Source organism: Trichinella spiralis (assembly GCF_000181795.1).
Source record: "Trichinella spiralis strain ISS 195 chromosome Unknown Scfld5, whole genome shotgun sequence".
Classification (NCBI taxonomy): Eukaryota; Metazoa; Nematoda; class Enoplea; order Trichinellida; family Trichinellidae; genus Trichinella; species Trichinella spiralis.
The window spans coordinates 3614410-3629326 of NW_003526944.1; the positions used below are offsets into that span (position 1 = coordinate 3614410).

At 37.4% G+C, this 14917-nt stretch overlaps 1 protein-coding gene across 1 annotated transcript; it reads left to right on the forward strand.

Moving 5' to 3' along the window:
• Positions 1–765: 765 nt before the first annotated feature.
• Tsp_08284 (putative kinase domain protein) lies at positions 766–14373 on the forward strand. The gene is made up of 41 exons (XM_003375238.1): positions 766–984; positions 1985–2047; positions 2518–2596; positions 2661–2815; positions 2876–3020; positions 3091–3231; positions 3271–3485; positions 3542–3633; positions 3703–4166; positions 4258–4347; positions 4428–4754; positions 4818–4984; positions 5059–5213; positions 5276–5452; positions 5512–5672; positions 5748–5923; positions 5979–6389; positions 6469–6535; positions 6596–6804; positions 6892–7106; positions 7182–7405; positions 7599–7769; positions 7849–8051; positions 8138–8404; positions 8467–8772; positions 8891–9092; positions 9150–9273; positions 9361–9617; positions 9717–9833; positions 9897–10095; positions 10210–10339; positions 10408–10570; positions 10646–10778; positions 10849–10983; positions 11039–11172; positions 11247–11366; positions 11698–12115; positions 12294–12383; positions 12569–12732; positions 13127–13253; positions 14184–14373. Exons 1-41 carry the CDS (start codon positions 766–768, stop codon positions 14371–14373), a joined length of 7602 nt encoding a protein of 2533 aa, XP_003375286.1.
• Positions 14374–14917: the final 544 nt, after the last annotated feature.

Below are 14917 nucleotides of genomic sequence, written 5' to 3' on the forward strand. Positions count from 1 at the left end.
TTAAAGAATTTCAAGATCCAATTCACCGCACGAATGAGGACAGTTGGACCGTTTCGATAACAGTTGATAATTGAAATTTAGAATATTTGTATACAGTTTTTGTTGTTGTTTTTTATTCAAAAAAAGATATTTTGATCAACTGCTTTCGAGATAGGTGCTACTGATAATATATATGCATAAGCAAGCTAAGCTAGTCGGCTAGCTGGTTGCTGGATGATTTGCAGTTGGAGAAGAATGAAAATTGACAAAACCGGTATAGTTTGTCAATTTGACAATTCAACTGCGACTGCGTTGTGTGTGTGTGTGTATGTTGAGTGCTAGGGAAAAAGAAACTTCATTGAGGATGGAAAGATTGTTTGCTAATGTTTTTTTATTGGCTTTAATTGAAATCAAGAAGCTTATGATGGTAGATTTGAAGAGCAAAATTAAAAACCACACACACACACATCTCGGCTTGTTGTAGCCGGCAACGTGTCGTCGTGGGAAGATGATGGATGCCTGCCGGTGGTGTCAACAAACGTCCGTGACTACACTGTTGGACCGGTTTGACGGACTGAACGTTGCTGCACTGGCAGACGCGCAGCACGCCGGCCACTGTCACTGACATCAATATACGTACAGTCAGCGGTGGCTAGCTGCCTATTCGTTCGGGATATTGAAATTATTGTTATTTTTTTTATGCTTGTTCAGCCGGTCTGAGAAGCGATTCAATCCTAGAAAGCCGTTTGCATGGCTGCACTAGCCGTCCGGTGATCGGCCGTCGAGATGGTGTCGCCGGAATTGAACGCTGCAAACTTGGGACGCGTCGTTGGTTCTACTGTCGTCACCGTCGCACTGTCGCCCAGACTAACCTGCTTGTCAATAAGTGTTTTTTTGGCGCTTTTCGGCTACGGTGCCTTGTTTTGCCCTTCGGCTGAACAGTGGACCCGTGCCAGTATTCTACTCCAACAGTACTGTTCCGATGACTGCAATCGTACGTTGATGGTAATAATTTATTTATTTATTTATTATTTATTTGCTTTTGATTTTGATGTGAAAAATGGGAAAAAAAACAAACATATTTGACCCGACCGATTGGTGGAATTGAATTGAATTGAATTGAATTGGATTGCACAAACTGCTCTCCGCTTGAGCGATGGCCAAAGCCGACCTTTTTGCACAATTGCCCATAGTTGGAACATTTATCATTATCATCATCATCATCATCACGATTTAATTGAATTGTTGTCTGTTCATTTAAACATCACCGCCGTCGTTCAGCAGGAAATTGCATGCAAAATGCACGAAATTGAATAATTGCAATGTTACCGTTACCAAATTTATTCCTCCACTTCAGCATGCAAATTTTTACAAACAACTCTCGTTGGCTATTGTTTGCAATCTGGTTCCACCAACTTGTCATCGATTATCGTTTGTCAATCAATCCGAAGGGAATTTTCTTTTTTGTTTTTTTTCCTGTACCAAAGCATGAATGCAATTTTTTTTTGAAACAACAAACTTATCGTCATCCACATTTGAAATTGATTGTTTTTATTTTTGTTTTTTATCTATAATTTCAAATTTATTATTTTAATCGTAAAATGGACAAATTTGTTTTGTGACAGTTTTCCAAAAATGGACCAGCCATTCCACTCTTTTCAATGTCCTTGTCCCGAATGTGCCTGCCTACTTTTCCATAATTGACTTGCAATTGATTATCAGATGCAAATCTTCGTTTTTTGATGATTCATATTCATTTTGCTGATAAATTTCCATTTTTTTTCCTCATAAACTCAGCAACACTGTTTGTTTGTTTGTTGATCCATTGTTTTGTTTAGGTACTTCCTGGCGTCTACCACACTTCCGGTGATGATTACGAAAAGAAGAAGAACACTTTTGAAGACTTAACAAACGAGGTTTCAATAAATAAATAAATAAATGTTTTTTTGCATACTTTTCAATCAATATTATAATCTTTACCCTATTTTTTAACCTGTTTTTTTAGTGTAAATTTGGCTGCACTTATTGGAATCCAGAGCGAAAAAAATCATGCTTGATTTCATGCGAAGTAAATTGACAACTTTTGAAAATTATCATACTTGATTTGCTATTTTTGTAATAATTTTTATTATGAAAAATCAATTTAATAATTTCCATTCAAGGGTTCGGCTCCGTATTGCAGAGGTTGTTTGAATGGGGAACAACGTTGGCAATCTTGCGTTCAACAGTCGGTCGGTTCGATTCGCCTCGAAACAGCCCATTTGCCCAGTCACGAAGGGGTCCAGGTCCAGTGGTTGGACAGGATCGCTTTGGATACGGTCTATGAAATTGTTTGGCGTTTGCAAATTCGTCCGTCGGGTACGTATCCGAATTTGCCTGTTCACTGGTCTGACGTCGATACCGATATCCAACGTTTGAGTGGCAACGTTCGAATCGCGTTCATCAGTTATGCAAAATTGCGATCATTCGTCGACTATCAAGTATAGCAATATTGTTAGTTAGTTAGTTTGTTTGTTTGTTTTATTTCTGCATTTGAAGCTTCGTCTAGTGGCAATGCATCACGACAGACTTCTCGCTCGAACTGTTCCGGTTCAACTGTCGCACGTATCCAAATCAGGTGATGGATCAGGCAAAAATTGGTTAAAAAAAGCAAATTATAATTATTTTTTTATATTTTTCAGATTTATCATCCGCTCTGCTCAACTTGCACCTAGTGACCGTCAAAGAGACTCAAGCTTACGTGTCGTGGAATCCAAGTCTGGTCGAGCAGGTTCCAGAATTGAAGTTCCAAGTTGAACTTCGAACTCGCGCCACAAATGAACTTCTAATTTATGAGGTTGAGAAAGAATAAAAAAATTTTTTAATCTGAATATTTTTTTAAATATGTCATTTTCAGACTGTGAACTTCAGCTATTACATGTTTTCCAACTTGATACCAGGACATGCTTATGAATGTACAGTTCGCGGTGCTGTTTCGGAAAAGACGAATTCAGCAGTTGGTCTGAGTGGAAGTGTCGTTTTTGAAACGCATTCACTTGTCGGTATCTGCTCATTAATGACCTCTAATATTTTCTATAAAAATTATCTTTAAAATTCCCCATTTTACACCAGATACTTTATCGTCGGATCTGATGAAACCTATGCTGCTTTATGCCAGTCAGTCGACGGTCAGCATGATTAAGAATGTTGACGACTTTTTGCTCAAGACAAATCCAACACCTATATTCGAAGATAAAGCGTTCCAAGTAGCCGGTAAAGAATTTATATTACTTCTTTTTTCCTACCATTGAGCACCAGTTGTTGTTGCTTGTTTGTTGCTCTTAGCCTTGGCATACGGTGAAGGCGATGTTTTCATCGCGTCGCGTGATGGTCAAATAGTTAAATTTTCAATTGCTGACAATTCTTCCATTCAGCGGGCAGTTTTGCTTTTCTCACTTTTGACGCACATCCAAGCTATCGGCTATGATTTTGCCAAGCAGCAGATTTTTGTCCTGTCCAACACTCAGGTGTGGACAATCGACAGCAAGTTTTTGTTCTATTATATTAAATCATATTTTTTTAGATTATTCTGTGCAAATTAAATTCGAAACGTTGTCAGATTGTTCTGCGAACAGCTGAAATTATGGACAACATTGTTGTTGATTCAATAAACGGGTTGGTCGATTGAAAATCATTCTTATCGTCATGCATTTCTGATATGGTACGTTGTATTTTGATTTTCAGGTACTTATACGGCAATTCTGGTTGGAAACTATTTCGAGCTCCGCTTGCAAACGTCGAGGCATTGGCTGAAATTGACATCCCGAGCGGAATGAGGCAAAGCTTTGACGATAAGTTGAAGCTGTCCATCGATCACCCTGCCCAGTTGTTGGTGATTCAAGTCAACGGATCCGTCATGGCGTACAGTTTGACGTCGGGTCGTCTGGAAAATATCCGCTTGAACAAACTGCACCCGGATTCAAGGCGTTCTTATGATTCGTTTGTCAAATTTCAATCTTGGCAGAAGAGGCTGTTTTGGATTTCTTCACCCTGTGTGGACGCGTTGAATCCTGCGGACGGAAGTTGCATCTATTCCGAGGAGAACAATCCAAACAACGGTTTACTCAACATTCACAACTACCTGTTGCCTGTAAATCACGGCAAGCTGGTCGATCTCGTGCTTCTTGCACCCATGATGCGTTATTCTCGTAAACAATATTCTTTCTTCATGTACACCCCCACACACATACACACATATTATATATATCTGCATGGGGTTATTTATTTTTCAATTTTTAGTCTTACCAGCTCCGAGTAATTTGTCAGCTTTTTTCACGTCCAATTCAGTGAGAATGATTTGGAATATTGGCAAACCGTTTCCTTTTCAAGGTATTCATTTCAGATGATGATGATCAATTGTTAGAGTAGATCGATCGATTATACTGTATATACATATATATTTGTTTCAGCTCAACTCGAATGGCGCGAATTCAATTTCGAAATTGAAATCACTGACAATGATCAAATGGTCTACAGACAAGCTGGTATTGATCAATTGTCGTTTGTGTACAGTGGATTGAGCTCTGGTCGTCGGTACTTGTTACGTGTGCGGGCTTGTCTCAGCGTTGGGCACTGTTCGAATTGGGCGGAACTTTCCGGAACCACGTACAGCAGCTCTTGGCCGGAGGACAGTGACCAGCAGTTTTCGTTGTTTAGCCAAGATCAAACTGTGCTACACTTCGATCTCGCGGGAAATGTTCGAAATAGCCTGCAAGCATCTGAACAACCAATCCAATGTAAAGCCTTGTTTGATTTTTGCTTATGAAATTATACCGTTGTTCAAGTTCGATTGTGTTCAGTTATTACCATGGCCGATGGAGCCGGTGAAATTTTCACAGTCGGTGATTCGTTGGTCAAACGCTTGCCACAGAACGAACCGGTGACTCGACTTCAATCTGCGGAACCAATTTCAGCAATCGCATACGAACCATTTGGCCAGGAGATGTATTGGACAAGCAAAAGTGGCGTAAGAAGAAATTCAATTCTGTTCACTTCAGTTTAATTCCACTAAACTGTTCTGTTGTCTGTTGTTGTTGTTAGATTTTTCGTCAATCGTTAAAAGAACCAAATTTATTGAAAATATCTTCCGATGGTCTGATCCAATGGTTCCACTTGATGCCGAAGCACGGGCTTGTTGTGCTGGGTTCATGTGACCACGTTTACACTCTGTATCTCACGGGAATGTTCCACCGGAGGTAGATGGCAGCAATGAATTAATTGCACAAAATCGAGCAAAGTTGATTTTATTTTCATTTAGATATTTTTCATGCGATAATGTTGACTGTCAAATTCTCGGCGTTTCCGTATCAGAGGATGCAGATTCGGCGGTGGTATATTATTTGGTCGAACAAGGCGATAGTGTTGTCTTGAATTCTGTGGATGTGAAAAATGAAAAAATTAACACTTTGGCCAAAGCTGATGCATTCAAATCAAGGTTTGAAATTAATTATTCAAATGTGTGGTTCGTTTTGTTTTTAATTATTCAAGCTTCAGGCGAAATATCTGGACTGCAATTAAAGTTTTCTACGTTGTCAACAATAACAAATTGGTCATTTTAAGTCGAAACGGTCAACTGATGCTTATGGAATCAGACTTGCAAAGCGTGTCTGTTTATCCATTCGAACATGTCGTTCACATCACTCGTCTGTTGAACAGTATGAGGCTTTTCATTTTTGACATTTGACAATATGCTTTAATCTGAATGTGTGTGTGTGTGTGTCCATGCACAGGCTGGCCGTATAATATTACCTGGTCACCGCCTTGTTGCTTGACGGTCGACTTGAAATTGGGAGATCCAAATGAACCGAGGCCGTTTCTGCAGTGGAACGATACCAGCAGTGACAATTTGCCGTCAGACGTTCCATTTGTCAAATATTACAATTTGTCGATGTTAGCAGGAGAGAAAGTAAATGGTTTTTTCTATTTTAAATTTGGTTTTTTTTTAAAAATATTTAATTCAGAATAATGAAAAGCTTGTTTCGGCAACGATCACAAAAGACAATGAAATTCCAATTGGAGCTGATATTTTGGAGAAAAAGGATTTCAACGTGCAGTTGATGGAAATTGCACTCTGGCGTCGTGCGCATGTCAGCAAAGCTTTCACCGCGCCGGATATGTTCCCATTGCCACCGGCTCAGACTGCGCTGAACGTTGTTCATATTAAAAGTCCGTTCAACATCACCGCGGATGTGATCTTCTCTTGGACGCCAGTTGTTTGGAATGGAAAACCGAAATTTTACAAAATTTACTGTTGGCGATTCGATGGTGACTCGACAAACCGAACTTATCTCGTCAAAGGCAGAGAAATTGACTGGCGATCTACTCGATATGACATTTCGAGAATTTCTCAAAATTGGACCATATATTGTTCGGTAAGAATTATTATTAAGCTACATTTGCAAGCTGTTGTTGTCTTTGTGAAATGTTATACTAAATTCTTTGATTTCCTAGGTTTCGGCTGTCAACGCTAACAAAGGTGAAAGCAAGCGAACTGTCCCGATAAGTGTGGTCACTTCAGGTATTTTTGCTTTTTTCTCTTTTGTTGGAATACATATTAATTATTTCTTTGATTGTTTAGAAAATTCTCCGCCTTCTATTATTTTGATTGTAACTTCAAGTGGACTGTACCAGTACCATGTAGATTTTGAGCGCGTTTTGGATTCGACCATATCAGGGCCATACAAAGCGGCAACGTATGGAAAAGATTTCATATACGCCATACGCAATCAATCAGAGGGCGATTATTTGGTGAAATTTCACTCTTATGGTTTGGCAGTTATTGAACAAGTAATTCATCCATTCATTATATGATGAGTTGGGCACGATTTGTGCCTTCCAATTTGACATTTTACTCCTTTATCCGCTTGTTTTCAGCTACCTCTTTCCAAATATTTGTCATCTGCAACTTTACTTACTTATGATTGGATCGGTGAAAGAGTGCTGTTGGTTGGTCGAAGTAGACAACATGGACACATTCAAGGCGACAGTATTTATGTGATCAGTTTGGACAACGAAGCGGAGCCACGGTCACTTTTTACCACTCATCCCGGTTATGAAATACTGAGCATTGCCTACAATCCAATGGATAGGTATTTACTTTTTTTTGTATTTATTCGAAAACTCCAGTGATAACAATTAAAATCACTTTCTAATTTTATTTTTAGCCATGTATATTTTGTCGAATCATTTGGTGGAAAATATTCTTTGAAATCTTGGTTGTCTGGCAGTGATCAACTTGTCACATTCGAATGTGTACCTTCATCTCCAGTATTTTCGATGACTTTTCTCAATCCAGCTTCTGTTGAGCCAACCTCATTTATGATCACAGGAAATGGAATAGCCGATTCTAAAAATTGCACCGTCATCATTGACGCCAGTCATTTGCACGGTAAGCATTTTTCAAAAAAAAACGATATTTTCATGGAAAATAAAGCAAACTATGTTGTATAATAAATGTATTTAATGTTCTTTTCCGTCAATCCAATATTTATTTCATATTTACTTGATGTGCGATATGTAATATGTATATATTTACAAGAAAAAGGTTTTTGCAATGACATTGATGGAATTTGGACTTTAAGGTGTTGAGATGAATGCAGTTGTATCAATCGGTCACGATGTGAATCATTTTTACCTCGTCGAAAGAGAAACTTTGCACATACTGAACCGTAAAAGGTTGGAAATTGTCGAATTGTCCTTTACTGGCGTCCGCCAAGTGCTCAGCACTTCCCCCCAGTATCAACCGTTTCCAGGTTTGGTGTCAATTTGAATATTTAATTTCATTAACTGACAACTATAGTTTGTATTTTTTTCAAAAAAAATTTTTTTCAGATATTGAATGTATGAAATTGCCATCCACAGTGAAGTCGTTTACAGTTACGTCACTGAGCAATACGGGTGCATTGATTGCCTGTGTTCTGTCGGATAAGCCAAGTGATTGTGGTAACGTTACGGACTTGCCGATCAATTATGAATTGAAATTGTCCCCTCAGACGAAGAAAAATTTCGAGGATATCAGGCAAAGTTTGATTAAGGTTAAAATGATTTTTTCTGACACCAACAACTAGAAGAAGCCGCTTCACATTCTTTTTTTCGACTATTTTTCTGTGTTGCATTTTAGGAATCAAGATCAGTAACATTTCACGTCGAAGGTTTGGTTCCAGGAATAGAATATATGGTCAAAGTGAAGTGGTGGAATCGATTTACAAAGCCGAAAATTTATAAACCCGGACCGTTGAGCTTTTACACGTCGTATTTGATTCCAGTACAAAATTTGGACGCGTTCCCCATAGCCCCAGACAAAGTTCAGCTTCTTTGGATTCCATTCATAGATGCTGACAACAACCAACCAATTCCTGTAGATTATCGAATAGTGATGCAAAATGTAGTAAATAGTTGTTGGTTTTTTATTATTTTAAAAAGTTTTAAATTTAATTTAATTTTATACAGTATGAGAACAACACTGTTCAAGAAGTGGTGTCGTGTTCAACGAATCCCTGTCAATATTTGTTCAGAAATCTCGACCCATTGACATTGTACTTTGTTCAAGCTTATGGAATCGATTTGCCGAAACAGTCCAATATGGTTTATGAGCAGCATAACGTGGCGGCATCGTCGGCGATCAATGTCACCACTTTTGATCTACCCGTGCGTTATGAAGAGAAGGATTTCACCAGTTCACACACGTCCATCGCTTTTCAACTCATCGAAGACATTTCTCCATCACTGCAGCAAATTACTGTTGAATATCAGTTGGTATGAATAACAAGAAAAAAGAGCAGATTATTCATTTGCTGGATTTAATATTTCAAGTTTTTGTTAATCTTTGAATACATTTCAAATTTATGAAATTCGTGTTATTGTTTGTTGCCAGGCTGATGAAAATGTGTGGCACGTGATAGAAGCAAGTTGGGTGGAAAAAGAAAAACGCGGCTACAGAATTGATAACTTGAAGCAAAATCAGGCATTCTTATTTCGCGCCCATGCCAAATACAGCACAAATCGAATATACATGGGAACGTTGCGTTCTTTTCCAGATACTTTTAATCAACAACTTCCACCACTTGCGACAAAAGGTATTGCTTCACAGTATGGTATACGGTAGTAATTGTAAAAGTTCAATTGAATTTCAGGACAAGCCGTTCAGATGTCGTTGAAAGTCGAATTAGTTCAATTGGACGGCAAAAAACATTTAAAGTGGAAAATTTTAAACAATGAAGACAATTTCAAAGTGCAAAATTTTATCATTTCTTATCGGTAAGATTTACATTTTATAAAATGAAAAATAATAATCAAGCAAGTTTAAGAAAACATTGCAATTTCATCCCAATATTATTTATTTAGTGCAAACAGCAACGTCGATTGGGTAAAGTTTGCAGTGCTTCCTTCTACTACGTGGTCGACTTTGGTTCCGGAGCCTGTTTCAAATGTAGACCGTGACATGCAATTTCGAGTTGAAGCCGTCGTGGATGACAATGTTATAATGTCCGGATATTGGCAACCGAATACTGAAAATTCATTATCACCTGCGGTCATTGCTGCTGTGGTTTTCATTTCAATTTTATTGACAGCTCTCATTTTCGTCATTGTGATTTGTACAAGTAAGGGAGAGTTTTGAAGCAAGGAGAAGTTTTATTTTTTGTGCAATGTATTTTATACAAAAGAAAATGAGGTTGTTTTTTTTTTCTTTAAAATTTTAGTTAGACGTAAAAAACTTTCACGTCACATGAGCCGCATGATGCCAGAAGAGAAGAAACCAACCTTTGTGCCTAATACACCGGAAGTGTTGGATCAACTGCCAGCGGAGGATTTGAACAGTCAGTTGAAAATTTTATTATTCGACAAAAATTGATCGCAATTTCACACCTTATTCCATTCAGGTCTGCCACACATTCCGCGCAGTTGTATTTCGATCGTACGAGAACTTGGACGAGGAGCTTTTGGTGAAGTGTACGAAGGATTGGCATATAATTTGCCGAAATTCGGTCCCAAATCATTGCCAGTTGCAGTCAAGACACTTCGACCTGGCTCAACATATGCAGAAAAAGTGCGTTTTATCAAAGAGGCTATACTGATGAGGTGAGTCAACTTATTTGGTTATTATTATTATTATTATTATTATTATTCGCATAGACAATCGTACATTATGGGCTGTTTTTATATGTTTTAAATATTCTTCAATGATTGATTTAGTCATTTTGATCATCCGAACATAGTAGCACTGCGAGGTGTTTGTTTTGAAACTGAACCGCATTGGATAATTTTGGAATTAATGGAAGCCGGTGATTTGCTCAAATATCTTCGTTCAGTTCGAGCAACCAATGTATGTTGGTGGTTGATTTATTTTTTTCTTTGTATTTATATGTTTTTTAATTTGGCTTTGTTTTCCAGTCCATGCCATCGCAGGTTAGTTTGAAAGATTTGCTTTGCATAGCGATCGATGTTGCCCGTGGATGCACCTACCTGGAAGAAATTCACCACGTGCATCGGGATTTGGCCGCCAGAAATTGTCTGATCACCAGTCGGAATCCGGCCATGCGGGTTGTTAAAATTGGTACATTTTTTTTTCTTTTTCTATTTGAAGTTGATTTTCAGATTTGAAATAAAGCAGCAGATGAATAATTTTCAGGTGATTTTGGCATGACCAGAGATGTGTACGAAGAAGATTATTACCGGGTCGAAGGGCACGGTTTATTGCCTGTACGTTGGATGGCTCCTGAATCGATGATTGATGGTGTATTCACTACGAAAACTGATGTTTGGTCAGTGAATAATTATTTATATTTGAACAAATATTTTGAACAAGTCAAATAGCAAAACGATGTTGTTCAGGTCGTTTGCGGTGTTGCTTTGGGAAGTAATGACACTTGGAAAGCAGCCGTATTCTGGTCGATCCAACTGGGATGTGTTGAATTACGTTCGAATTGGAGGACGTCTTGAAAAACCGCCCTCGTGTCCCATAGAAATGTAGACTGAAATGTGCTTACTGGTAGTATTGGATTTGATTTGGCCACTTTTTCAGGTTTGAAATAATGCTTGCATGTTGGGCATTTGAGGCGAAAGATCGCCCTGCATTTAGTGCACTTTTGTATCGTCTGATGTCACTGTTGGATTTGCCTGAATACAATTCTGATCAACCGTTTCCACAATTCAATGGTACAATCGATTGAATGAAGTGTTGGAAAATATGGGGAAAAAACTTTTTTTCTCAATATAATCCATACTTTCAGGCATTTCACCTATGCGACATTCGACTGATTTGACCAGTGGAAATTTGAATTCCTCCTATTCGGACGACAAGGTTCAAGTTTGCGCAACACGTTCCAGTGCACGATTTTTCAGAGGAAAAAGTAATTGATTAATTTTAATTACATTATGTTGTTTTTTAATTTATATTTTGCTTTCATTTTTTCAATTTAATATCACAGACTGAGGATGGGTGATATGAAAGTATTATTTTTCTATTGCAGACAGTAGCTCTGTGGCTGAAAAGACAAAAAGTAGAGGTAGTTCGTTTCGTTCGTTGAGGAAAAAGAAAAAAGAACCTGCTCCACCTCTAGTAAAAAAATTTTTTTAATTTCAAATATTTAAATTTTTTTGCTTATATATATATATATATATATATATATATGTAAACCAACGACTTTTAGCCTTCAAAAGAAGAAGTAAATATGCCTCCAGATATGCGACTTTCAACAGGAAGACCTGCCAGTCAAGTATCTTCTTCAGGTACTGATAGTATGGTTCTTTTCGGCAGTGACGCTTATGAAATACCACTGATTCGAAATTTGAGTAAATCTGCACGGTCAGAGTTGAAAAAATTCAACGCCAGTGAACCACAGTATCACCACAATTTCGCTTTGGATATTGGTGAAAGTTCACCGTCAGAACAATCTTCATACGGGCCAGCAGTGATCAGCAGGCTACCTGAAGGCTCACTTCCGCCGGTACCTTCTGTAAAGGCGCCGAGACGAACGAAAAAGCTTAAAAAAGAAATTCCGGTTGAAGAAAATTCCAAAACTGCTGCTCAATTCGATGACACGTACGAAAATGTGCGTGATGATGATGATGATGTAGAAGCAGTTCCCAAGTTGCACTTGTGAAATATTTTGCACCATTTTATTCTTGTTCCATTACCTATTATTTTTTTTTGCTATTTTCGAATTTACAATGAAATAAATTAATAATTTACATTCAATTCTTGTCATACCTCTTTTGTATTTCTTTTATCAGAAATGTTTGAATTTGAAACAAAAAGATATTACGACATGTTTCAGTTGGACAGTATTTACTTGCAGTACTGACAAGCAGAATTTGAAAAATGAAAATGCGAACGAATCTCTGAACATTTCAACACAGGTATGTAGGTATGTATGTATGTAAAGTGCCACTTGTTCATTTCACAACTTTCCACAACGGCTGTAGCATAAAATATATTGTTGTGAAAAAGTTGTTGCTTTGAAATGAAAATTCATTTGAATCAAACAATTTGAAATATGTAAAAATTTAATTTTTACATTTCAGAATACTTAATTATTCATTATTACTACAGTATCCCATCACAAAATCAAAAATTTGCATCCAATCCGATGCGCTGCTGGGCTGTCTTAAAGACAGTTTTAATTTCTTCCGTTCTCTACAGCCGTTCTATAAATACATTAGAAATGAGCAAATCACTTTTGTCTGTCGATTTCGAAGTGTTTGGAAAAGTGCAAGGTAGATTGTCCTATTCGATTATTATTATTATTATTATTGTTAACAGAAGAGGTGTGTACAATTCGATGGTTAAAATTTCTGGTGAAAATTTCAATTGTCGAAAAACTCTTTCTTACTGTCTTCACCACTGTATTACTTTTTCAAAAGTTAATCATTGTTTTTTTATTTCATTGATTTCTTTGCATTCATATTTATTCGTTTTTATGGTGGGATATTTTTAAATAAATTGATGAAATTTGAGCAGAAATTTGCTTTTACAAACTTCAAAACTTGAAAATTTTCAAAGGAAAAATGCAAATAATTTCACAAAATTTACAATAAATAGACAATAGACCTTTCATGATTGTTCAAATTACTGTGTGTTATTAGATTATTCTAAATTTTCATATTGTAGGTGTGTTTTTTCGAAAGTCCACTGTGGAGAAAGCAAAAGACTTGGGATTGGTTGGCTGGTGTCAGAATACTAAAACAGGCACTGTCATTGGACAAGTGGAAGGTCCGAAAAATGAAGTTAATGAAATGTAAGTCAATATTTATTTCTACTTCTTCTTCTTCTTCTTCGTTTTCTTTTCCAAATGAAATTTATTCAATTAACCGAAATTAAGGAAAATTTGGCTTGAAAAGGTCGGCAGTCCAAGTTCTCGTATTGATAAAGCAGTGTTTAAAAATGAAAAAGAAATTTCCACTCTAAATTTCAACAGTTTTGATGTAAAACGTGGTTGAAAGTAATTCGTGTTTCTTCTCATCAGTTTGCGTTTCTTTTATTATTTAATGTATTATTTGCAAACTGATGCTGATATTTTCTGTACGCTGTATGGCGTAAGATTCAGTTTCGCGTTTTAGCGTACTTTCTCTTGCTTTATCTGAATCTACTATTCACAACTCGAATACTAATTATCATCGAGCAGATCATTTCTCTTTATTTCACATTTCACTTTCTCAGAGTTAAGAATCCAGTTGATTTTTGTTTTATAATAATTCAACAGATGTAAAGCTTCATTTCAAATTTCTTATTCGTATCAAGTTAAGTTCGTAGGTGTGTGTTTTTGTAAAGATTTGCGCAGTTTGTGTGTATTTATACAATTAACGGTGTTCAGTTTTGCATACATTGAACTGCTGCACATTTGTACAGTATACTTGCTGTAATTCAAGTATAATATCTGTCTATGGATCAATCAACTTGTAGTGAAATAAAGTTGGTTAACAGTGTTGTATTATTGGCGATTAATTTTTCAATTCAGTTCTATTGATGTTTTCTGAAACTTTTTTCATAATTTTTAAATTTTGGACAAATATGATATACAAGTTTCAATCTGCTTTTAATGATGAACCTGTATGTCATTTAACAAGCGATAAAAACAAAATAAAATTGAAAAAAAAAGAAACAGTGATGATCAACAGGCTGAAATTACAGCGTGAGATCCTGAGCAAAAAATTTTTCCAATAAACAGTGTGGCGGCATGTGCTCTTTTTCTCACCATTTTTCTACTGATCAACAACAGGCGATTTCAAGCAATGCATAGGAACCGTCGCCAGCCGGTTCTCTGTTTTCCGCCTGGATTGTACGAAAGATATTTCGCTTGCAATGTTTGCGAATCGACATTGCAAACTGTGGGCAGTTTTATTGTCGATCTTGAATGACCATTATTATTACTACTATTATTATGATTATGAATGGCCGTTGAGCTGTTGTTCTTGCGTCGATCCAGACCGTCCAACAGAGCAGGAATGGCACTGGTGGAGGAGAGATGCCTTTTCACGTTCACACTGGGATGCTGCAAAGCGTCGACACTGTTCGGGCGTGTCAATTTTTGCTTCAGTCTTCTGATTGACATGCGTGCTTTGACGTGATGAACAAAAATTTTCGGTTTCACCGGCGGTTCTGTGAGATTCAGTGCCGCTAAAATGGCCATGTCGAACACTTCCTTCAGATTCACCTGGGTCAACGCTGAACATTCCACATATTGGATGGCGTTGATTTTCTTGGCCACATGCTGGGCATCGGCCACACTAACCGGTGCTTCACGGAAACGATTCAGATCCAATAAAACTTGAATATTTGTACGTAGATCACACTGCGTGCCGACCAGTATTAGAGGTGCACGGGGACAATAGCGCCGGATCTCAGGCAACCAGCGTTGCTGAACGTTGCTAAACGAAGCTGGGCACACAACGCTGAAGCACA

Coding starts and splice junctions, on each gene's coding strand:
- Tsp_08284 (XM_003375238.1), top strand. CDS start 766: ATGGTGTCGCCGGAATTGAACGCTGCAAACTTGGGACGCGTCGTTGGT. Junction 4,755..4,817: donor ATCTGAACAACCAATCCAAT/GTAAAGCCTTGT, acceptor GATTGTGTTCAG/TTATTACCATGGCCGATGGA. Junction 4,985..5,058: donor ATTGGACAAGCAAAAGTGGC/GTAAGAAGAAAT, acceptor TGTTGTTGTTAG/ATTTTTCGTCAATCGTTAAA.